The following is a 26,949-nucleotide window of genomic DNA, read 5'->3' as shown; positions in this document are numbered from 1 at the left end:
AAATACTGCCTGATCTTATTAATTCATACATAGAATCTTAAAAAGCTGATCTCTTAGAAATAAAGAGAAGAACCATGGTTACCAGGAGCTGGAGTGGTTGTAGGGGAAGTTGAGGAGATGTTGGTCAAAGGATATAGAATTTCAGTTAGACAGAATAAATAAGTTCAAGAGATCTACTGTACAATATGGTGATACAGTTAATAACAATATATTATATTCTTGAAAAATGCTGAGAGTGAAGGTAAGTGTTCTTATCACAAAAATGATAGGTATGTGAGGTAGTGCATATGGTAACTAGATTATTCATTTCACAATTTATATATACTTGAAAACAGACAATTTTATCGGTCAATGTAAAATTAAATTAAAAACATTAAATGAGAAAGACATAATTGAAAAAACATTTTAGTAAAACATAGTGGAGAATTGTTAGAAAAAGAAACAAGGAAATGAAAGCATACAGCCGACATTTAATAAAATGTTACTCAAGAAATAGATGACACACTGCTCCATGGTTTGAAGAAGAAATCATTGGCACATGAAACTCCATGGCTTAGTGTTTTCGTCTCTTAAAAATTTCATTTTTTGTGCTTTTCTCATTGAAATATATATGTCATTGCCAGATAACATATTACATTATTTGGAGAAAACATTAATGGTAGTTCCAGGCTTGTAGGATGCCAGTTAATTGACACGTTATTGATATAGAAAAATGACTGATACCCCAGAAACTCAGGGACATACACTATATTTCTAGATTATGATGTCATTACTGTTGCAATAAACCTAATCATTTTACATTGTATATGAGTTAATGGATGTACTAAGAGTCCAATAATAGTCTAATGCAAAGACAAACCTGGCTTGAACCAAACCTGGCTTGCATCAAACCTGGCTTGCCTGAAGGAAAGGTAGATTGGATTAATTTCTAATCTAACAATAAAAGGATTTCAACAAGACAGCCTTCCATATTAGGAAGACTTCCATATTAGGAAAAGAAGTCTAAAATCTATATTAAATATTAGAAGGCTTCCATATTAGACAGCCTTCCATATTAGGAAAAGAAGTCTAAATCTAGATTAAATATTAAAATTTTAACAAGCTTATCACAACTTTAGATATATCAATATCAATCAGTAGTTGGTTTTGTAACATTCTTGGATGTGAACACAAGTTCGCTCAGATATGGTTCTGTGTAATAACAGCGAGTCAAGACTTGTGCAGTCTGCTGTCTCCCTTTTCCACAAGTCATACATGGGTAGAATTTGTAAACTGAAATGTATTCTGTTGACTACAGAGAATTCCAGGTTGAAAAAGATAGTAACTGCTCTCCAAGAGCTCATAAGAACAAGTTGACATCTTCATATAGTAACTGGATCATATAAAGGGAATCTATCCAGTGATGTAAACAAAATATGTTTACATTTTTTTCAGTTTGCATGAAGAAATTTGTTGTAGGTGTATTCTTTTCTAATTAATCTTCTATAAAGGCAGTGGTTGAAAGCATAGTCCCTCCAAAATCTAGTACAGTCATGCACTGTATAACAAAGAACTGCCTGCAGGACAGTGGTCTAAGATTACAATGGAGCTGAAAAATGCCTGTCACCTAGTGACATTGTAGCCATTGTAACAACTTAGCACAACCAATTACTCATGTGTTTGTGGTGATGCTGGCATAAACAAACCTACTGCACTGCCAGTCCTATAAAAGTATACCACATGCAATACTGTACAGCACCCAACACCTGATAATAAACAATTATGTTATTGGTTTATGCTTTTACTATACTTTTATCATTATTTTAGATTGTACTCCTTCTACTTATTAAAAAAAAAGTTAACGGTAAAACAGCCCGGGGCAGCTCCTTCAAGAGGTATTCCAGGAGAAGGCATTGCTATCATAGGAAATGACAGCTCCATGCATGTTATTGTCCCTGAACACCTTCCAGTGGGACAAGATGTGGAGATGGAAGACAGTGATGATGATCCTGACCCCGTGTAGGCCTAAGCTAATATGTGTGTTTGTGTCTTAGTTTCTAACAAAAAAGTTTAAAAAGTAAGAAAAAAGCATATAGAATAAGGATATAAAGAAAGAAAATATTTTCAACAGCTGTACAATGTGTTTGTGTTTTAAGCTAAATGTTATGACAAGAGTCAAAAAGTTGGAAAAAAAATAAAAGTTTATAAAGTAAAAATAGTTAGAGTAAGCAAAGGTTAATTTATCATTTCTCGGAATATATTGTTAAATGATGCAAGACTGTATATAAAAGAAAGCCCTGATTGCCAACAATGCAACATTAGCATATAAAGGGATTGGATAATGCAAATCTATGTAAAAGCTACAGCGGCCCTCTCTGAAAGGCGATTTGGGAAATATTAGACTTCTTTCTTAGACAAGCCAATACTCAATCCAGAATTAGATGAGTGCCGATGGGAACATTTCAGTAAGGAACATAAATTTAGACCCCAGATAGAGAGTGGATTCTGATTGTTTAGAATTATAGAATTTTGGGACTGAAATTAAAGAGGAGGGAGAAATGGAGAGAAAATAAGAAAAGAAATCAACAGAGTATCTTGGGTTTCTTGGTTCCATGCTTTCCCCGTTCTGCAGAACCTAATTTTATCCATTAATATATAAATATGCTCAAGTGTTTCTAATAATTGAAAATAAAAACTTCCATGCCTTTCAAATCATTACGCTATCCCTTTTATTATTACCATTTTGTAAAAGTTATATTCTCTTACTTTATTTCTTTCTTCTCTCAACCCCTGCAAGCTAGTATATTATTTGCATCTACACTGCTCTTCTCAAACTGTTGCCATGAGGATCATGGACAATCTCTGCTCTGCCAAATTTAATAGACACACTTTTCAGTCTCTATCTTATTCAACCTCTTTGTGACATTTGGAAATACTGGCTACTTACTCTATCTTGAAATTCTATTTTCCGTTGCCTTCTGAGACACTGACTTCTGACTTTCCCACTTTGCTGCCTACTATGTATTCGTCTGTTTTGTTGATGGGCACCCCTTTCTCCAGCTACTTTTTAGGGTTGCTCATGCCTCAAGATTCCTGCTAGCATTAGTTCTCTCTTCTGTCTTCTAACATGCAGGTTGAGTAATTTCATTCATTTCCATGGCTCTGGCCATCACTGATATGCTAACATACCCATCTCCAGCAAAGTTCTGACAGTCTGACATGGCTATTTTGATTCAGCCTTCAAAATAAACCCTTCTTCATTTTCTCACTTGTAATGCTCAAAACTGACAGTCTCGTCCTATTCCTGGGCTTCATCCACGGAATCAAGTAAGTTTTATTGTTGAACTCTAGTAAGTCTGCCAGAAACAAATAGTTCACATGTTTAACAGTTGACAGTTTTAGAAAACAATAGAATTTCCAATTTATTTTATGAAACTAGCATAACTGGACAAAACTAGCCCAGTATCAGTTGAATATAAAATTAAAAATAAACATAACCCAATTATGACTATAACTGTAAAATTCTAGGTTAAATATTACCAATTTGAACGTTGCATTATGTTAAATTTATGGTTTATTTAGGAATTCAGCAAAAAAACCATGACCATGTAAATAGACGCTCATTAGTCATTTGGTAAAATTTAAATTTTATCAAATTACAGGTCATCCTCTCATAGCTGCTTGTTTATTGGACAGATAAATTAACCTTTATTGATCCTCATTTAACTATGAAAATGGGCCTATACTACTTTAAACTTCTGATTCAAATAATATATCATGTTTCTCTTTTAATAATATTTTTCATCTTTGAAATTAGATATTTAACATGTTTTTCCCACCAAACTGAAATCACCTCAAAGACATACACTGCTATCCACAATGTGTAACTCAACATGTGTGAGTGTGCATGACCGTTATAGAATTTTGAAACCCAGTGCAAAATGAAAATAAGAGTCCCTTTATCTAAAAATGAGGAATTTCAATACAGTGACAGCAGAGCATCAAATGAAGTACAAGGCCCTGTGCAATTACACAGATTATAGATCCATAATGTTGGCTGTGTGGCGCTGTGTGTGTGTTTTAAATACGTTGAATGTTATTACTGGAAAGTTAAATAAAAAGAACTTCATACTACCCATAGATAGAATGATAGATAGAATTCATATCACAGACTACAAAAAGTAGTCATATTAAGTTGGGTAAAAATAGTTCAGATATTAATCAAAAAATATTTTCTGGTTTACAATAATTGACTATTCTGACTGAAGACTGTAGAACATTAAAAGATATTGGTTAATGTTCAATAATTTTCTCTTTAAATTGACATCATATAATTTTATTTGAACTTCTTCTATTACATTATATTGATCATTCTGAGAATGTTGTCTTCTCTTTTAATATTTATTTACCATAATTCATAAAATGTATTTACTATTTTCTCCCTTAAAGGCTTTTCTGTCCAGTTCATTGAGTCTATGAGCAAACATAATAGTAACCATTCCATTTCTTTAATCATAAAACATTAGCATTTTAAAAATTTATAAAACATTTTATCCTTGTCCATCTATCTTATAAAAAATAATATTCAGTTTATCAAAATATCAAAAGCTAATTTAAGACTTCATTTTGGATTTTTTCTAAATGGTATTAATTATCTCACAGACAGAAAAAAAAATCATTACTTGATGTTGTTAGAATGTGCCCATTTCATATAACCCTAACAATTCCCAAAGCTTTATGAATATTCTCTTCAGAAAGATTCTTTATAGTTGGGGGCAGAATCCAGTGTAACATTTACATTGCCTCTCCTGCAGCTCTGAATAACTTCCTTTCATGCTTCCCAAAAGTTCAGATATGTACAACCCTTATTCTGCCTGGATTTATGGTGATTGTGATAAAAGGAAGACGGATTTCCTTTTGTGCAAAGTATTGATGGATGCTCTTTTACTTTGTTCCTGGAAAGTTAAAAAAAGAAAAAGGTGCAGGCTACGAACAGTTATATACTTCAATGCTGCTGTCAGGGATTTAAAATAAATAAATAAATAAATAAATAAATAAATAAATAAATAAATCCCCAACCTGGGCGTGTTTCATTATAGAAATCATTTTTAAAACTCACTCCAGTGTCATGTCTGTCCTCCTCCCCACCTCCCACTCTAGGTTCCAGTCAAATGGAAATATGTGGCTTTTCTCACTCCATTCTGTCTCTCTTTTCCATTTGCTTACCCCCTTCGCTTCCTCTTTCATTCTATTTCCTTCTGCTTTCATGAACTTTCTCTTTCACACATATTCACTCATGCATTCCCACTCACCTGTTCTCTCTTACTCTGTCATCCCCCAGTACTTACTGAATGCCAGCCATGGGCTAGAGACCATAGTAAGTGGACGCTGGGCAGGAAGAGAAAGGCCATTGTGGCTGGAGGATAGTGATGTGGTACCACGCAACGTCAGAGAGGGCAGTGGGGCCCAGATCACCAGGGCACTGAGGGCCTGGTACCCAGTGGGAAGTGACCAGAAGGTGGGGCACAAAATAGAATCAGATATCCTGCTGCTCTGAGAAGAATGAAGGGGTTGTGGGCAAAAGTGAAAGCTGGAAGATCCCTTAGACAGTCTCTATAGTCACCTTAGGGTTAATTTTGGAGGTGGAGCAGACAGGACTTGTCTATGGATTTGATGTGGGAAGTGAGACGAAAAAAGGAATCAGAGACCCAAGTTTCAGGCTTGAGCAACTCTGTTCTCCCTAGTTCATTGCCATCCTTTTTTTTCCTTTCTCCTTCCCTCCTCTTCCTTGTTCACGCTATAGCAGAATGTGACATACTCCTTACCAGCCCCAAGTTCATTCCTCTTCAAGTGTCAGTTTAGAAGTCACAGACTCCAGGAAACTTTGCTGAAGTCCCCACACTGGGGCAAAGCCACACACGTACTGTCATCTCCCTCCCGGCACCAGTGTGCACATTATTACTTTATTCACAGGAGTTCCAAGCAGGAGTTTCTACAGCCCAAATGCAGCAAGTCTGTGTCTAAGCTTAGTTAGCTAAGTGAAATTTGGAAAGTTACTTAAGGAAGTCTCAGTCCCCACATCTGTAAAGTGCAGATAAGAAAATGGTCTACCTCACACAAAGTTTTGCATGAGATGATATACATAAAATGCTTAGCACAAAACTGGCAGAGAGCAAATGCTAGATAAATGATAGTCGTTATTATTATCGCTGTTGTTACTGGTTTACATTATCCACCTTCATCTAAGCAGGGTTTCTGCAGAATAGCAGAAACCGAACTAATGTAGCAAATAAGCTACATAATTCAAGCCCAGGAAAAAGTTAACATTTCAGTGGCATGCATTCAAGACGAATAGTTTGATTTATTAGCCAATTCAGATAAATGTGTACGTGGAAGTCATAGTTAAATATTATCGTCAGTTTCCACGTCCTGCGTTTAATTTGGAGTTTGATTTTCCAAATACAACACTTACCAGATTAGGTGGACCCACAGGATTATTTTTCCTTGAGGTCTCACCTGAGCAGGTGCATGTACAGCAGACGGAGCAGAAAGAGACTGATTAGAGAGGTTGGAGTGGTAGAGGGCGTGACCCTCTTAATCATTCTTCACTTCCTTTTTTAAAAGACGACTTGGCATCGTCCACCACATCCGCGGCAACGCCTCCTTGGTGTTGTCCGCTTCCAATAACCCAGCTTGCGTCCTGCACACTTGTGGCTTCCGTGCACACATTAACAACTCATGGTTCTAGCTCCCAGTCGCCAAGCGTTGCCAAGGCGTTGAGAGGTCATCTGCGAAGTCTTTTACCCAGAATTGCTTTGATTCAGGCCAGCTGGTTTTTCCTGCGGTGATTCGGAAATTCGCGCCCTCCTCTGGTCCTCATCCGGGTGCGCGCGAAGCAGGTGCCCAGGAGAGAGGGGATAATGAAGATTCCATGCTGATGATCCCAAAGATTGAACCTGCAGACCAAGCGCAAAGTAGAAACTGAAAGTACACTGCTGGCCGATCCTACGGAAGTTATGGAAAAGGCAAAGCGCAGAGCCACGCCGTAGTGTGTGCCGCCCCCCTTGGGATGGATGAAACTGCAGTCGCGGCGTGGGTAAGAGGAACCAGCTGCAGAGATCACCCTGCCCAACACAGACTCGGCAACTCCGCGGAAGACCAGGGTCCTCGGAGTGACTATGGGCGGTGAGAGCTTGCTCCTGCTCCAGTTGCGGTCATCATGACTACGCCCGCCTCCCGCAGACCATGTTCCATGGTAAGCGCTCTTCTCCCTTGCGCACAAGTTCGCGCGCCCGACGCGCCGGGGCAATCCCGGACGCGCTGGGGGCCCCTGCGCCTAGGCAAGTCCGGGAATAGCCCGGCCTTGCACTTTGGACCTGCGGAGAGCACTGGCTCTCCCACGGGCAGCCAACAGCCGCGCCTGAGTATCCTGGCACATAGCCACTTGAACCTGGGGCGGCTGCTGCCCCTGGCAGGCTGCGAGTAGCAGTCCCCAACGCCTGCTTTCTGTCCGGAGAGGGAACGCTGCAGCCTCCGCGCCGCTCAGCGGTGGCAGCCCACAGCCGGTCTCAGAAGCAGCCAAAGGCTCTCTGTCTGGCGCCCTTCCCGTGCTCCTGGCCGCCCCAAGTTACTCACGCAGGCGGCCCGGGTTCGGCGAGTAGCTGGGCTCTTGCAGCTCAGAACTCCCTAGAGAAGTGAAAGCGAAGCTCCCACGGGACGCGCTTTTAAACCCTAGGGGAACAGGTCTCCGGAAAACCCCATTTTTCCCCCCTGAGTAAGGCTGGGAGTTTCCGACAAGGGCTGTACCTTGCGCCTATTGCTGGGAAACCAGTCCTGGGGCTGGCGCTGAGGAAGGCCAGCTTCTGGTTTTTTTTGTTTTTGTTTTTGTTGTTGTTGTTATTTTTTCCTACGGGCGCTTCTTGATGGAGGCAGAATGAAATAGGCGTGACTCTAACTTCCAGACCAGTGTTGAGACCTAATATATCTTATTTGTGCAGAATACGGATTTAGAATGGACAGGGACAGAATTCAGGAGGGTTGGATTCGGATGGCAGTCATGTATGACCAATGAAAGAGCCAAAAAACTTACTGGAATTAAAAAAGAGGAAAAAGGATTGTGAGGGGAAAAGATCTGCTTAGGAAAATTGGAATGCTTTACAGTAAGTACTTCCTCAAGCAAGAAGACAGCTGGGGGGAGGGTGCGGGAATAGGAAACTGACTGCTCTTTCTTTTGATGGCTACTCCGTTAGATCAAGACTTCTTTCCACTCTCGTGGGTAAAGAATCAAGAATTGACACAACCAAGGAGTGCCAGCTCAGTAACAAAACAAAGATAGAGAGAGCGGAAAGAATAGCCAACGTAATTATGGAGGACTTCTAAGGAATGTCCTCCCGGAGCTTAATACAAAACTAAAAATTGAGCACAACCCTATTTTCCTTGCAATGCCCATAGTTCTCCTGCAGTTTCTTCTTCTGGATCACCCTTGGTTCTAATCCTTGCAACACCTCTGCTGAAAGGTAAACCGAGAAAAGGAAGCTAGCGTGTGCATTTTTCAGAAAAAGCCTTTACTTCCTGAAGTACAGTTATATGAATCATGGGCTATAAGTTTTCATTAGGAGACAAAATATTAAAATTCTAATAATATGATTATAATGCATGGCTTCCTGAAGTTTGTTTCAAGAGATTTCACTAGAAGCTTGTTCCATTAAGAGTGCACATAATGTTACTCTTTACCCTTTGTCTTTGCCATTTCTTTTGAGAGTTGAAGTAGTTGAGGATCTACTATGTGGTCTCCAACTGTCTTATCTGGTTTGGGTAATTTCATCATATTTGAGGACCAAAAAGTTGAATAGCAATAAAAACAGACTCTACTTGGGAGGCTGAGGCAGGAGGATTGCTTGAGCCTGGAAGTCAAGGCTGCCGTGAGCCATGATCTTACCACTGTCCTCCAGCCTAGGCAACAGAGTGATGCCCTGTCTCAAAAAATAATAATAGAGAACTAATATTAGAAACCCTGAACAAGTATAAAGGAGAATTACAAACTGCATCACGTTAGTGTTTGAATATTTTTTTAAAAAATGGAAAAGGCCATTTCATAGAATGAACTTACATGTCATATTCACACTCATCTATGTGACTTTTTTTTCTGCTTTTAATCCTGACACATAACCTACTGTAATAAGAACAAATATTTAGTCTCTTTTTCTGAAATAAAAGCATATGATGCAGTTTCACAGTTTGGCCAGGAAGTACCTTAGTGAGGTTCATGCACAGGAAGATGGGTTTTTGTGCAATCCCCTTGACTACACATATATGGTTATTTTTTAAGGAAGCAATGTAGTTCAGTGCCTAAAAGCTGAGGTTCTAGACTCTTCAATGTGACAGACTTGGATTTGAATTCCATATCTATATTATATACAGGAATTTTCTGACTAGGCATGGTGGCTCAAGCCTGTAATCCCAACACTTGGGGAGGCTGAGGTGGGCAGATCACCTTAGGTCAGGAGTTCGAGACCAGGCTGGCCAACATGGTGAAACCTCGTCTCAACTAAAAATACAAAAAAATTTGCCAGGCGTTGTGGTGGGCACCTATAATCCCAGCTACTCAGGAGGCTGAGGGAGGAGAATCACTTGAACCTGGGAGGCTGAGGTTGCAGTGAGCCGTGATCGCACCATTGCACTCCAGCCTAGATGATAGAATGAGACTCCATATCAAAAAAAAAAAAAAAAGAGAGAGAAAAATACAAAAGGAATTTTCCTACATGACTGTCTTTGTGCCCCAGATTCTCCATCTATAAATGTGAATAACTTGTAGTACTTACCTACTTCTTCATGAAGTGGTTATGGAATTAAATTATCAGTGAAAATAGGTCTATGCAATGGACATTCAGTAAACACTGGTTTTAAAGACTGATAAAGACTGGAGTTGATGGATTGTAGAAAACTATTTATGTTAACTTTGACCCCCATAACTTAAGCAGCTGAGGATTGAATGTATTATTTGGCTTACATTAAAAACCAACAAGAATTTTTAGACAGCCCTCCTTCTGGTTTAACCAAATTCCCTACTGAAAACAAATTCTCCAATTTCAGCCTCTTCAGGGGAAGTAAGGGCAATCCCACAAGCCACGCTTGCCTTGCGTTATTCCTATGGTTTATCTTTTCGGTGACCTAATGAAAAGTTCAGGATGGTGGGGAGTGTGGGTGTGACAACAATGCCAAAAGCACTCTCAAACCAGCCATTCTTAATATGTTACTCTCTATGTGATGTAGGAGAAAGGTCTTCAATTATGGACCAAACTACCAAGCTACATTATTAATGGGAGAGCTGGGAACCTATGAGATGTGGGTCCAAGGCCCTAGGTATGTTTGCAGCATTGTCCGTGAGGCAATTTCAGATCTAAAGAGTTTCTGCATTTGGAGGACCAGGTAGATTCTTAGAATAAGGTGTCTGCAAGATGAAAAAGATCATTTAGTCAGAAGTTTTCATTTTAGAAATCAGGTAAGTGACCTTAAGAGATGCTGTGTCATTTACACAGTCACACAAACCATTGTCTTGGCAAGTCAAAAGTCTCAAGTTTTGACTTGACTACTCAGCCTAGGCTCAGTAGATCATGGCTCACGGCCATGGCTCACGGCCATGGCTCACAGTAAGATCATGGCTCACGGCAGCCTTGACTTCCAGGCTCAAGCAATCCTCCTGCCTCAGCCTCCCAAGTAGAGTCTGTTTTTATTGCTATTCAACTTTTTGGTCCTCAAATATGATGAAATTACCCAAACCAGATAAGACAGTTGGAGACCACATAGTAGATCCTCAGCTACTTCAACTCTCAAAAGAAATGGCAAAGACAAAGGGTAAAGAGTAACATTATGTGCACTCTTGATGGAACAAGCTTCTAGTGAAATCTCTTGAAACAAACTTCAGGAAGCCATGCATTATAATCATTATTATGAGAATTTTAATTCCAAAACCTCTGTGCTTTATATTGCCATAGTCTGTCTGGGGCTAATTATTCAATGACAACAATGGCAACAGAAAACACTCTTAACAGGCAAGGCAAATTATGTTTTAAAATTGAGAAAGTACGTGTAATATACAAAAAGACTGAATTTTCCAGCAACACTCATTGGAAAGAATGCACAAAATGCCATCCAGTGAATAAATAGGTTGATTTAAATTTGAGGAGCACTTAACTACTGAAAATTGAGGTGAAGAAGACAGCTAATGCTCATAGCAAGTAAAACAACCTCATGTATTAAAACAAAAGGTGGACCTTTGGAATAATATTTATGATAATGGTAAAAGTATCCCTTTCACTCTAGCATTTAATTATTTTATTATATTCTCCTTTAAGCTCATTTCAAGTTATATGTTATATAATTTTTCCTCTATCATCTACTCCTCCCGAAGTATACCTTTTGGACACCTGTAAGATGACAGAGAAAATAAAAAGTATGATTTCATACAATCTATACAAATCTGATTACAAGGTCAGAATCTGGTGAATAATTAGCAATTGATCATCCAAATGTCCATCAGCAGAGGTTTGGATAAAGAAAATGTGGCATGGCCGGGCTTGTAATTACAGCTTGTAATTCTGACACTTAAGGAGGCTGAGGCAGGAAGATTGCTTGAGCCCAGGAGTTCAAGACCAGCCTGTACAAAAGAGTAAGAGCCGTCTGCTAAAAACAAATTTTAAAAAATTAACTGGGCATGGTGGGGCACCCTGTAGTCCTAGCTACTCAGAACGCTGAGGTAGGAGGATCGCTTGAACCTAGGAATTTGAGGCTTCAGTGAGCTATGATCATGCCACTGCACTCCAGCCTGGGCAGCAGAGTGAAACCCTGTCTCAAAAAGAGAGGGGGAAAAAAAGAAAATGTGGTATATGTATACCATGGAATACTACTCAGCCATAAGAGTTAAGTCGTCTTTTGCAGCAAAATGGATGAAACTTGAGGCCATTATCTAAGTGAAATGACTCAGAAAGTCAAATACTTCATGTTTTTACTTATAACTGGGAGCTAAACAGTGGTACAGATGGACATACAGGGTGGAATAATAGGCATTGGAGACTTCGAAAGGTGGGAGAGTAGGAGGGGGATAAGGATTGAAAAATTACCTATTGGGTACCATGTTCACTATTCAGGTGATAGATACACTAAAGCCCAGACTTCACCACTGTACAGTATATTAAATATGTATTAGTAAGAAATCTGCTCTGGTCCCCCTTAAATCTATGAGTGTACATTTTTTTAATTGCCAAAATATTTTTTTTAAATTAGCAATTGATCACTGAGGATCTTTAGGTTGAAGGAACAGGAGTAGAAGAGAGAGGCAAAACTTCATTCAGAAGACAAATGTGATTACATGTTATCAATAGATTATGGCCATTTCTAATCGAATCCTGGTAAAGCAACAAATTCAGGCTAGCATCCAAACCTGGCACCTACTATGTATGTGTTACAGAAAGACTAACTTGGAGAACTTTTTGGATATTTATAAATCATATATATATATATATATATATATATATGAGATTTTATATATAAAGTTCCTGACACATGGTAGGTACTCAACTAAAGGTAACTAGCATCATCATCATTATCTGTCTCCTAAGTTAATTCATGCTCATCATGCATATAGGCACTTAGTGGCAGAGTTATTAATATATTTGTATAAATAAAATTATCAATTTTTGTTTCTCTTACTATGTTGTCACATATGCAGATGAGAAGTTAGATTTATGTTTGTTTTCATAATTGCTACCCAGAAAATTTTCTCTATTTGTAACAACATGGGTCACTTGATTTATTGGGAGGTGTTATTGATTGTTTTATATGACAGATCATGATATAATAGATGACAATATTACTGGAAACTTTATGATATCCCTAACAGTCTTCAGGCTGTCACAATATTAGTTCCTTGGGTTTGAAGGAGTGTTGCTTGTACTCTTAATCAGAGAAGGCACACAAGTGAAATATCTTGCATTCAAGTACAATTGAAGTTCATTTGGGAAATTCACAGGAAATACATTGTCAACATGCCTCAGAGTTTACAAAAAGATACAAATAAGACACTATGGCAGGTTTATGAAGAAATAGGTCCCTGTATGATCAGATTTTAATGTTTGTGGGAACCACTGGCTTTCCATCTTTCTGCCTGAAATAATACCATTATTTCAGTCCTTTTGATTAGACAATTGCTCCTAATTGGGAAGAGTTATCAAAAACAGATAGAAATCATTGGTTTCTATCTGAGGATGTGAATTTATTTACAGAGTTTTTCTAACATGACAAGAAGCTGGATAGCGCTGTGTTTGAAAAGAATCTGGGTCTCTGGGGACTCAGAGACAGAAGATAGTGAAAGGATAGGAGAGTAGTCCCAAAATACAAACATAAACTTTGTAAGACTTTTGGGAATGTAAACCCTTCAGGGTTCATTATTAAAAAGAAAGAGTGCGCTTACAGTAGTTACAGTGCAATCCCAGGGAGATTAACCTCCCACAGTGTTGCCTCCAAGAAGCAAATAGACATATGGACTACCATCAAGGTTTACAAAAATATTCAATTACGTGCAGTACATCATAAAATTCCAACAATATGTAACTCTTCGAACTGTAGTGCACCTCTTTACCTGTATATGCCTTTTCTTATGGGGATGTTCAACATAAATTCAAATTGATTAACACCCTGGAGTGTTTTTCAGAAGCAGTCTATGATTTCATCACCCTTGTTTTGCACTTTCCTAAAGAGTAATTGCAAAATAAAAAAGTGAAAGGACGCTATACTCCAAAATGCTGTTCCACTTTGGTTGTTACATAAGTTCAACTTTTGAGGTTCTTCCTGTAGTTAGTATCTCCAAACCAAGATGTATTTTTAAAATTATTAGAAATTAGTGGTCCAGTCCATTGAAACCCCACAATCAAATGCAATACAATATAACATTTAGCTCATTCTTATTTACTGTCAAATTTAGTTTCTTTTAGGTATATCTTTGGACTTCCTCCCCTGATCCTTGTTCTGTTGCCAGTAGCATCATCTGATTGTGATATTGAAGGTAAAGATGGCAAACAATATGAGAGTGTTCTAATGGTCAGCATCGATCAATTATTGGTATGTGATTATTTTGTTTTACTCACATTTTCATGCATTGGGAAAATTTGAACCTTTTTGGTATGCAGTTTTATAATCAAGTATTCATCTTTCTTGACAAGAAAGTGAAGTAACTATAGAATAAAATTTAATGAGCTACTAACTGTATATTTTTATAGCTGACGTAATTATGTAGCTTAAAAATAATTCTTTCCTCGACTCTAAGATTCTCACAACTATTCATTTCAGTCCTATTTCCCTTTTAGTAAATTTCTTGTAAGCATAATTCAGTATCACTGCCTAAATTTCCTCACCTCCCATTTACCATGTTAGTCCCTGTAGAAGCATTACATTAAGAGTGGGAAAATAACAGAGTAAATAGTTAAGACTTATGGTGAATAGATGTGTATTTTATTTGGCTGTGTGTAGATGCATAGTTATTTATATGTGTGTATTTTATATCTATGTGTAATCAATAATTTGTTATGAGTTAAATTTTCTATTTTTGATGGTTAAAGCTTTTCTAATTAATAGATTTTATACCTTAGAGCCAGCTTAGGTTTCTAGAAAATTCGAGCAGAAAGTAGAAAATTCCCATATGCTCTCTCTCTCTCTGCACTGTTTCCCTTATTATCTTACATCAGTATGGCACATTTATTACAATTGATGAGCCAGCATTGATACATTACATAAGTGCATAGTTAACATTAGGATTCATTCTTTATGTTTTATAGTTTTATGGGTTTTGATAAATGTATACCATCACATATCCGTGATTACATATCATACAAATCATATGGTAAAAATCTCCTATCCACCGACTCATCCTTCTCTTTCTTCCCCTGAACTCCTAGTAACCACTGATTTGTTTATGTCTCTGTAGTTTTGCCTTCTTTAGAATGTCATATAGTTAGAATCATGCGGTCTGTATGTGGCCTCTTTAGACTGGATTCTTTCACTTAGCAATGCGAATCAAAGCATCACCCATGATTTTTTGTGGTTTGATATTTCATTTTTTCTTATTGCTGGATAACAGTCTATTGAATGGATATACCACAACTTGTTTATTTTTTCACTGATTGAAAAATGTGTCACAGTTGCTTCCAATATTTGGAAATTATGAATAAAACTTCTATAAACATATACATGCAGGGTTTTGTGTGGACATAAGTTTTCAACTCAGGTAAATACCTACAAGCATGACTGCTGGATCATATGGTAAGACTGTGTTTAGCTCTGTACAAAACTGCCAAACTTTCTTCCAAAGTGGCTGTAACATTTTGCATTCTTACCAGCAATGAATGAGATCCTAATGCCTTCCATCTTCGCCAGCCTTTGGTATTGTCAGTGTTGCAGATTTTAACCATTTTAATAGGCTTGTCATAGTATCTCAGTGTTGTTTCAATTTTCCATTCCATAATGACATACAATGTTGACCATCTTTTCAGATACTTTTTGCCATTTGTATATCTGCTTTGCTGAGGTGTCTGAACTCACGTCTTTACTGAAATCTTAACAATATTGAGTCTTCTTAGGCATTATCATGCACTATCTCTTTTTTAATTTTTTTCATCATTTAATTGTATTATCTGGACAGAGAACAAATGAGTATTACTGTGGCAACATTTGTAAATAATTATATGTGTGTAAAACTCTGCAAAAGAAGATGCAATTGAAAATGCAAACTTTCATCAGAGCTTTGTTCTTTTCAGCATATAAATCCTGTAAATATTTTATTAGACTTATACCTAAATATTTCATATTTTAGTGCTATTTTAAATGGTGTGTTTCTAATTTCAAATCTTAGTTGTTTATTGCTGGTACATAGGAAAGCAATTGATTTTTGTATATTAACCTATGTCCTGCAACCTTACTGTAATCACTTGTTTGTTCTAGAAGTCTGTTGTTGATTATTAGGAATTTTCTACATAGACAATCATGTCATCTGCAAGAGTTAATTTTTTCCAAGGTTTCAGAGCTGTATCAATACAATGTGATTGATTTATTGTTTTAACAGATAGTTAGTCTCTTTTCAATCAGATTGAAACTCTGAATAGCAAAGGAAAACTCTCTCAAATGTTCATAAGATGGGAGAAATTGTCTAATCTGTCCCCCCACTTTTACTCCACTGTCTCTTCCACATACTTATACTGAAGTGGCACGATGCCTTGAGGAATTTAGTGTTATACCTCTTGTAGGAATATGGAAACTAAAAAGAGATACTGTGCTACACTGTACATTGTAATCCAGAGGTTCCTGATTTTGCCCATTGACAAGAAAAAAAATAGTGCACAGTAAATGGCAATTGCTCCATTTAGATTTCTCGCTAATTTGGACATTGCATTTGATGATGCTACTAAATTAATCTTTTGAGTCAAGATAATATTTCTCATTTAATTTTGTTATCTGGGCAGAGAACAAACTAGTGCTAGTTCAACATTTATAAATAACTATATGTGTATAAAAGTGCAAAATAATATGCTATTAAGAATTCAGTAAAAGGAGAGTTTCATCCAACAGACTCATGACACATTTTTTTGGTGGGAGAATATAGAGGAGCTTATCTCATTAACACACAAAACAAGAACAAGTACATCAGCAGCAATAATGATACTATTTTCAAAAAACAAAACATGGCTACTCTTCTTAAGGAGGTTAATTCACAAGACATGGAAGAGAACACAGCTAATCAGTCCAACTGAGTAGTTCCATAGTAACCTTAAGAATGTTTTCTATACATAGAAGGTGATAAATTTGAGGGAAGGAGAAAGAAAGTCTCAATGAATTATTAATGTCAACATGACTGGTAGAGCAGATTTAGTTACTCATTCATTCGGTGTGGACTAGATGCTTTGCAGACATTACTGTGTTTAAGTCTTGAGGAGACCATAATACTAATAGTTATGAAGTGCTTGTTATGTTCTCAGTGCTTTCCATGTGTTAACTAATTTAATCCTTACAACAGCCCTTGAGAAAGACACTCTTACTACCTCCGTTTCACAACAGAAGAATCTGAGGCCCAGGGTTATCCAGTTTATAAGTGACCGAGCCAGAATCTTTGTCCATGCTCTCTACCCCACTCTCCTACCTCCCAAAGACAATCTCTGTGATAGTTTATTCAATCAGCAAACATTTATTTAGGGCCTGATATGTACAAGTTACTATGAAAAACCCATTTGTGTAGGTGATGTTGGGTTTGGGTGTGGATAGAATGATGGACCAAGTACAGATCTTTTTTCAAGAAGCTTACATTTTGGTGAGTGTTAAAGATTGGTGGTGAATAATGCAAGTTACAGTTTTAAAAGTAGGAAGAGTGACTTCCTGTTTGTTAGATGTCTGCTTATCATCTAACAAATAGACTGGTTGTAAAACAAGCTCAGAAACAAAAAGATGTAAATGGTGTTCTGGAAGTAGTAAAGAAGCAATTTTGGCCTGTGTAGAAGTTTCAGCAAGTTATCCAGAAGGTCTAGCTAAGATAATTGGTAAAAGTGGCTACACTAAACAACAGATTTCAATGTAGATGAAACATCCTTCTGTTGGAAACAGGTGACATCTAGAACTTTCATAGCTAAAGAAGAGAAGTCAATGCCTGGCTTCAAAGCTTAAGAGGACAAACTAACTCTCTTGTTAGGGACAAATGCAGCTGGTGACTTTAAGTTTTAGCAAAATATTACTGCTCATTGACAATGCAAAACTAGTCACCCAAGAGTGCTGATGGATATTAATGTTTTCATAACTGCTAATATAACATCTGTTTTTCAGCCCGTGAATCAAAGAGTAGTTTCAACCTTCAAGCCTTATTTTTTAAGCCATGTATTTTTGAGGCTATGGCTGCCAGAGATAATGATTCATCTAATAGATCTGGGCAAAGAATTGAAACCTTGTGAACAGCATTCATTGTTCTGTAGTAGATGTCCTTAAAAACATTTGTGATTCATGGGAGGAGGTCAAAATATCCACATTAACAGGAGTTCGGAAGAAGTTGATTCCAACTGTCATAGATGACTTTGAGGGGTTCAAGACTTCAATAGAGAAAGTAAATGCAGATATGGTGGAAATAGCAAGAGAATTAGAATTAGAAGTGGAGCCTGAAGATGTGACTGAAATGCTGAAATCTCAGGATAAAACTGGAATGGATGATGAGTTGCTTCTCAGGCATGAGCAAAGAAAGTGGTTTCTTGAAATGATTTTACTTTGAGTAAAGATGCTGTGAACATTGCTGAAATGACAAGAAAAAATTTAGGATATTACACAAAATTAGTTGTTAAAGCAATGGAAGGATTTGAGAGGATTGCCTCTAATTTTAAAAGAAGTTCTACTGTGGATAAAATGCTTTCAAACAGTATCACATGCTACAGAGGAATCTTTTATGAAAGAAAGAGTTAATCTATGTGGCAAACTTCATTGTTGCCTTATTTTAAAAATTACTACAGCCACCCAACCTTCAGCAACCACCACTCTGATCAGTCAGCATCCACTAACGTTGAAGCAAGGCCCTCCACCAGCAAAACAGTTTATAACACCCTGAAGGCTCAGATGATTGTTAGCATTTTTCAGCAAAAAGTTCTTTTTAAATTAAAATGTATACATTGTTATTTTAGACATAAGACTATTGTACACATAATAGACTACAGTAGAGTGTAAACATAACTTTTATATGCTGGGAAACCAAACAAAATTGTATGACTCACTGTATTGTGATACTTGCTTTACTGCAGTGGAACCAAACCCACAGTATCTCTGAGGTATGCCTGCAATAAATTATGCAATCATTATCACTATCTAATTCTAGAATATTTTCATCATTGCCAAAAGAAATATTCTACCCATTAGCAGTAACTCTTTATTCCCCATCACCAGCCTCTGGCAGCCACTATTCTGCATTCTGCTTTCTGTCTCTAGGAATTTGCCTATTCTGGACATTTCACATATGTCTTGTATATAATTCATATGGATGATATGCAGCTTTTTGTATTGATCTTGTTTGCCTTAGTATAATGTTTTTAAAATTAATCCATATGATAACAGGAGTTAGTATTTCATTTCTCTTCATGGCTCAATAAAATTCTGTGGTATGGATATGCCACATTTTGTTTATCCATTCATCAATTTCTGGACATTTGGGTTTTCCATTGTTTGGCTATGGAAGTTTTTATACAATTGTCTTGATATGTTCCTAGTAGTCAAATTGTTGGATTATATGGTCACTCTGTTAAACTTTTTGAGAAACTGCAAACTGTTTCTAAAGAGGCTGCACCATTTGCGTTTCTATCAACAGGCTCTGATTCTATTAAGGCTCTGATTTTTCTACTTTCTCACCAAAGCTTGTTATCATCTAACTTTTTATTCTAGCTATCTCTGTGGGTGTGAAGTAGTATCTCATAGTGATACTGATTTGCATTTCCTTGATGACTAATGATGTCAAGCATCTTTTCATTATTGGCTGTTATTATCAGCCATTTTATATATCTTCTTTTGGAGAATTGTTTATTCAAATATTTCACCCACTTTTAAATTGGATTATTGGTCTTTTCATTTTTATAGTTGTAAGAGTTCTTTATATGCTCTGGATCTTAGACCTTTATCAGATATTATATTTTTTTCCTCCCATCATTTGTATTGTTTTTTATTTTCTTGATAGTGTCCTTTGAAGGACATTTTTAACTTTTATGAAGTCCAATTCATTTACTCTTGTTGCCCATGTTTTTGTTTTCATATCAAAGAAACTATTGCTTAATCCAAGAAAACAAAGATTTACATCTATGTTTTATTCTAAGAGCTTTATAGTTTCAGTCTCACATGTTGGTCTTTGATTCATATTGAGTTAATTTATGTACGTGGTGTGAGGTAGGGGTCCAACTTCATTCTTTTTCATGTGGCTATCCAGTTGTTCCTGCATCTGATATTGAAAATTATATTTTCCCTCATTGAATGTCTGGACACCCTTGTTGAAAATAAATTGAACTCAAATGTATGGGTTTATTTCTGACCTCTCCATGGTAATCCATTGATATATAATCCCTATGCCAGGACCAGACAGTCTCAATTACTGTAGCTTGGTGTTTAGTTTTGAAATCAGTTTTGTCTTTCAATTATGTTTTTATTTTCTTAAAATCATTTATACTGATGAAATTGCTGATATTTATTTTATGGATTGACTACTTTTTTTAGGGATTAGTATATTAAATAGCTTTATAATTTAAATGCAATATAAATCTCTCTGGTGATGTCATATCTCTGAGCAATTACTAAACCATGTGACTCCATATACTAGTAAGTATGGTCCAGTGAGTGGCATGGACAGAAGTAATGACAGACTGTAGAGAAGTGGTGGGGAGCTTAAGAGTATTCTCTTCCTTATAGCTCTCAAGATCCGTTTTCATTCTCCCATTAGATTTTGATGATATGCTCATCATTTGGTAAGAGCACATGATAATATATTAAGTATAATTTTATTGATTTATTTAGAGACAGAGTCTCACTCCATCACCCAGGCTGGAGTGCAGTGGTGTGTTCTTAGCTCATTGAAATCTCCACCTCCCAGGTTCAAGCAATTCTTGTGCTTCTGCCTACCAAGTAGCTAGGATTACAGGCATGTGCCACCACACCCAGCTAATTTTTGTATTTTTAGTAGAGATGGGTTTTTGCCATGTTGGCCAGGCTGTTCTCAAACTCCTGACCTCAAGTGATCTGCCTGCTTCAGCCTCTCGAAGTGCTGGGATTACAGGCATGAGTCACTGTGCTTGGCCTAAGTATAACTCTGTAATTGTCCTATCTGTTTAAAACATCTTTCCATTCATAATTCCCTTATTTTCTTACTTTTGATATATAATTTTATTTTTATGTAGTGACATCTATATAATAAAATTTCAGAGGGTTCAATTTGGGCACCAAGGTGGGAGGGATCAGGGACTGGTGTGAAATTGATACAGAAATAGTTTTCCTATAAAGCCACAAATAAGTGATACTTGGAGAAGAAAGAACTTGTCTTTCCCCCTTGAATAATCTTGGCATCCTCATCAAACATCACTTCACCAGAGATGTATGGGTTTATTTCTGGACTCTCCAATTCCATTTTGTTCATCTGTATATCTGCCCTGGGTCAGTACCAAACTGTCTTTATTACTCTTTCTTTGGAAATATGAATCATTTTACTTTTTTTTTTTTGAGATTGTTTTGGTTCATGCATAAACTAATTTGGGACCATCATCTTCGTAATAATGTTTAAAAATGCTTGTGGTCCATGAACATGGGATTTTTGTTCCATTTATTTGTATCTTTTAAATTTTCTTTTAACAATATTTTATAGTTTTCAGAATATAGGTTTTACCCTTCTTTTGTTAAATTTATTCCTAAGTATCTTATGTCTCTTTAATGCTATTGCAAATGGAATTTTTTCTTTATTTTAAAATTATCTATGATTTCTAACTCTCCACTCCTTGTATACTTACCTAAGTATGTGTCTTATTTCCCCATACTAGTCCATATGTATATTAAGGACAGATTTTATGTTTGAGTCATCTTTGTATCTCACAGACCATTAGCCCAGCATCTTACACATAGTAGTTTTTCAAATGTTTAATTAATAATTTATGGATTGTTAATCAACACCATAAATTAATGAAAACCCAGAGCTAATTTTGAATAATCTAGGAAGCCTGTTTTTTTAACATATGTTTCTTTGGAAATTTGTTATGAATTAAACATCAGGTACTTTTTGATATCAATATGAACTAGTTTTGGATGTTATACAATATTTTTTATCCATAAAAAATTATTTTACCTAAATATAACTCACATGGTTGAACTACATAACTCTTAGTCACCAGAGCAAAGGCTATTTCAAAATATAAAGGCTGCTAGAAATGGCCAAACGCTTTCTAGGAATAACTCAGTCTAATTGTAGGCAAATACAGGGCTATCCCTTTATTTTAAGTTGTAAACTTATAAATCTAATGACTAATCGCTTATAATATACTTTCACAGCTTCCAATATCTTTAACTGTGACTCTATTCCAGAGGCTTTCACAGATTCAACTTCTGTCTTTGCACTGACAGCTCTCATATAGCCTGAGGTCTACATTTCTCCCATTAACTCTAGGACCATTTAATTCAAATATCAAGTAGATATCTCTACCCAGATGTACTATGGCACCTCATGCATAATAGTCAACTAATTGCCATCACATTTAGCCTGTTCCTGCTTCTGTATTCTCTATCTTAGGTAATTTTAGCATTTTCCTAGTCTTTCAATTCTGAAAGCCTAGAATCATCTTTGATGGCCTTCATCTCATCCATCACCAAATTCTATAGTTTAATATATCATCTTAACACCTGTATTCTCCATCTATTCTATAGACTTCTACTACTAGTCTTAGTTCAAGTAGTTGTCAGATCTCACTGGGACCACTTCTGCAGCTGTCAGTGGGCCCTGACTAACCTTCCTGCCTCCCCTGTGCATCTGGCCTTTTTAATGATGCTTGAGTTATCTGTCCCAATTCAAATCTGTTACCATTTTTCTTCTTTTTAAAAACTCTTTAATGAAGTATCTCTCCCCCAGCACCTATCAGGATTTGGTCTTGCATTTGATTGGTTTGCTAACAGAAGTAGCCAAAGAAGGATCAAATTCTAGCCAAATATTGCTTCAAAAATATGTGTAAATAAATGGACAATGTTTAAATAATTGTAGTTAACAAATAAGGAAAATGTAAATTGATTACAATAAAAATTAGTTTTTTAATATCAATTTATGCTAGAGTAAAATATAAATTTCCTGTTTATATGACTCAGTAGCATGACTAATTGGTTGCAATTTAACAAGAGACATTGCTTTTTAAGAGGCAAGGCTTTTTGTTTTATGAATAACTTTTTTCTAGTTATAAAAATTAAAGAAAAATAGACTAATTAAAAGATAGAGACTGCCTGAGTAGATTTTAAAAACCCTACTTTACATTGCCTAAAAGAAACCTACTTTAAATATAAAGATACATATAGATTGAAAGTAAAAGGATGGGGAATGATACACTATGTTAACACTAATCAAAATGGGAGTAGCCATATTCATTTCAGTCAAAGTCAACTTCAGAGCAAGGCGGACTATCATGGATATAAAGAGGGTGCATTACATAATAATAAAGGGCCAATTATCCAAGAAGACATAAGAATCCTTGCTCTGTACATACCTAAAAACAGCATCAAACTCTGTGAAGCAAAAACTGATAAACTGCAAGAAATACATGTATCTATTATTATAGTTGGAAACTTCACAGCCTTCTGTCAGTAATTGACAGATTCAGCAGGGAGGAAATCAGTAAGGTTACAGATGAACTTGAAAGCACCATAAATCAACTGGATCTAATTGACAGTTATAAAATACTTCATCAAACAACAGCATAATACACATTTTTCTCAGACTCACATGGAATATTCCCCAAAATTGAACATGTACTGAGCCGTAAAACACACCTTAACAAATTTTTATAAAGTACAAGTCATGAACAACATGCTCTCAACCAAAATGTAATTGAAGTAGAAATCAATAAAATAAGAAAAATAGGTGGAAAATTCCCAAGTATTTGGAAATTAAAAACACAATTTTTGATAACATATGGGTCAAACAAAATGTCTCAAAAGAAATTTTAAAATATTTTGAATTAAATGAAAAGAAAATAGATATTTGTATGATACAGTGAGAGCAGTGCTTAGGGTATTAAATGCATAGAAAGAAAAGAAAAAGATATAAAATCAATAGTCTAATCTTCCACCTTAGGAAAACAGAAATGAGAGAGAAAATTAAAACTAAATTAATCAGAAGAAAATAAATAATGAAATTAGAGATGAAATTGAGAACAAGAAATTAGTAGAGGAAAATCAATGAAACCAAAACTGGTTCTTTGAAAAGATCAATAAAATTAATAAGCCTCCAGCCAGGCTGACCACGAAAATAAGAAACAAGACACAAATTACTACTATCAGAAGTGAAAAGAGAGCCATCACTACTGATTCCATGGATAATAAAAAGATAATGAGGTAATAGTATTTTGATGGTTAATTTTATGCATTAGCTTATCTTGGCCAAGGAACACCAAGGATTGCCAGCAGCCACCAAAATCTAGGAGAAAGTCATGAAGTGGTTTCACCACAGAGCCTCCAAAAGGAACCAACCCTGCCAACACTTTGATGTCAGACTTATGGCTTCCAGAGCTCTGAGAGACTAAATTTCTGTTGTTTTAAGCCACTCTGTTCATGGACATTTGTTATAGAAGCCCTAGGAAACTCAAATAAATGGTGACAAAAGTGGACAACATCCTGAAAAAAAATTCACTAACACTCCACTTTGAAGAGAGGCCGTGGAAATGTCTACTGGGGAAAAGCAAGTGAATTGAGGAAATGACCCCTAAATATGGTAGTCTCTATGAAAAGCAAAACACCTCTTTCTCAGTTGGGAGGAAACTTGAATACCAAATGAGCACTCTTTCCTCATGCAGGCCAGCTCACCATACACCATGATGCACTTTAACAAAAGGTAAATTGTTAAAAAGAGAGCACAGTGTTGATAACAGGGAAGGCTATGCATGTGTGGGGACAGAGAGTATCTGTGGGAAAAAAACCAGTTTTCTTATTCTCTCCCTCAACAACAATCAACACAGGAGACTTCTGTGACCAAATGTGTGAGGGTTTTTTCCCCCATATTCTAAGCAAAGAATCAATTCTGCAAAGGACACAAGCTGGCTGTCAATTCAATTATGACACTATCTATCTGAAGACAGCACCACATAGCACAGGTTGAGGCTGTCTTCATGACTCCTCCTTCCCCCTCCACCCCCATTTCAGATGCCAATCACAAACCCTAGGATGTCTAACCTGTGCTTCTGACCAACTGGCTGTACAATGGGGATCCCACAACCTGCTCCTTGGGTTTAACTAATTTGCTAGAGCAGCTCTCAGAACTTGGGGAAATACTAATATTTATCATTTCTTATAAAGGATATTACAAAGGTACAGATGAAGAGATTCATGGGCAAGATATGGGAGAACAGGTCTGGAGCTTTCTTGCCTTCTCTGGGCATGCCACCCTCCAAATACCTCCACATGTTCAGCTATTTGTAAGCTCTCTGGAGAGTTAGGCATGACTGATTAAATCATTGGCCATTGGTGATCAACATAACCTTCAGCCCCTCTCCTCTCCCCAGAAGCTGGGGGATGGGGCCGAAAGTCCCAACCCTCTATTTATGCCTTGTTATCCTAGGGGCTGGGACTGGGGCTGGAGCTGGGGGCTGCCTAGGGGCTGCCAGACACCAGTCATCTCATTAGCACAGAAAAAGACATTCCTTTGGAGGTTTCAAGGATTTTATGGGTTGTGTGTCAGGAATCTGGGACAAAGACCAAACATACAGTCATACGACACAATGTTTCAGTCAATGAGGGACTGCATATACCATGATGGCCCCATAAGATTATAATGGAGTTGCAATATTCATATTGCCTAGTGACATCATATCTGTGGTAATGTCTTAGAATGCATTACTCACATGTTTGTGATGATACTGATGTAAACAAACCCATTGCACTGCCAGTCATATAAAGGTATAGCACAGTAGTGTTCAGTAATGTCCTAGGCCTTCACATTCACTCATCACTCACTCACTGACTCATCCAGAGCAACTTGCAGTTCTGCAAGCTCCATTCATGGAAGGTGCCCTATACAAGTGTACTATTTTTAATATTTTATACTATATTTTTACTGTACCTGTTCTATATTTAGATATGTTTAGACACACAAATACTTACCATTGTGTTATTATTATCTATTTAGTGCATGCTATGCAGGTTTGTAGCCTGAGAGCAATAGACTATACCTTATAGCCTAGGTATGTAATAGGCTATACCATTTAGGTTTGGGTTCTATGATGTTTGTGCGATGATGAAATCATCTAATGGCACCATTACAATGACACATTTCTCATAATATATCCCCTATCATTAAGTGACTCATAACTGTATTTCACAGTATCACAATGTACATGAGGAATCTCTATACCTTCTTCTCATTTTTTTGTGGACCTAAAATTGCTCTATAAAATAGTCTTTAATAAAAAGAGAGAAAGAGGACAGTCCCTGTCCACCAACAAAATTGACCACAGGTTTTCCCACTTCTCAGTGTACTACCATTGCCACATACCCCTTCACATATAGCTGTGTTCCCAGGCTTTCCAAGAGCACACAGAGCAGATAATACTGTGGCTTCACTTAGAAATTCAACAGAGAAGTGACTGTGATAAGTGAGAAGAGGATCATGAGATATGGAGTCAAATAAATATCAGCACAGAGTGGTCCACTTTAAATTTAAGATGAAAATAACACACAACCATACAGAAATGCCACAGCAAAATAAAAAGACTAAAAGAAACCTAGAATGTAAGCATCCATTCTGGAAGGGGGCAGACACGAAGAAACAGAATAAAAACTTTCATTTGTACTTCACGCCATAGTTTTAAAGTACACATGAATTTTACAACAGAATATCAAAGAGTAGTTGATAAAAGAATAGAATGAGATGAAAAAATATTATACAACCAAGGAAATACATTGAAATCCAAAATTATGCACTCCCTCCATTTTAGATGTGACAAAAGTGTTAGCAATAACAAGAAGAATGACCAAAAAATATGAAATAGATTTGTTATAATCACCATAAATGCACAGTAAAAATACAAATACCAAACAGTTGCTGAAACAATAAAAGATAAGAAGAGATGATAGTGAGCCATTTTATGAATAATTGTTCCTACCAAAGAAAATTCATCGAATGGAAGAATAAAACAACCTATGATAGAGGAAAATTTTTCCACAAATTGAGGCAAAATGGAGTGCTAG

At 36.6% G+C, this 26,949-nt stretch overlaps 1 protein-coding gene and 1 long non-coding RNA gene across 4 annotated transcripts in view; one reads left to right on the top strand and one right to left on the bottom strand.

Annotated features, from left to right (window-relative positions):
- Positions 1-7,675, bottom strand: part of LOC129398624 (uncharacterized) — a 141,280-nt gene extending 133,605 nt beyond the window's left edge. For both annotated transcript variants that reach the window (XR_010112974.1, XR_008626430.2), the window contains exon 1: positions 6,452-7,675. This is a non-coding gene — a long non-coding RNA (uncharacterized LOC129398624). The remainder of the gene's footprint in view (positions 1-6,451) is intronic.
- Positions 6,624-26,949, top strand: part of IL7 (interleukin 7) — a 78,881-nt gene continuing 58,555 nt past the window's right edge. The window contains exons 1-2 of one of the 2 annotated variants that reach the window (XM_063606832.1): positions 6,624-7,234; positions 13,958-14,094. In XM_063606832.1, the coding sequence (XP_063462902.1) occupies positions 7,225-7,234; positions 13,958-14,094 (147 nt within the window). In that variant the 5' untranslated portion in view covers positions 6,624-7,224. The remainder of the gene's footprint in view (positions 7,235-13,957; positions 14,095-26,949) is intronic. The other variant, XM_003831287.7, reaches the window with a different exon arrangement.

Source organism: Pan paniscus, chromosome 7 (assembly GCF_029289425.2).
Source record: "Pan paniscus chromosome 7, NHGRI_mPanPan1-v2.0_pri, whole genome shotgun sequence".
NCBI lineage: Eukaryota > Metazoa > Chordata > Mammalia > Primates > Hominidae > Pan > Pan paniscus.
The sequence above is the reverse complement of the archived record's forward strand: the minus strand, read 5'-3'. Positions and strand labels throughout refer to the sequence as shown.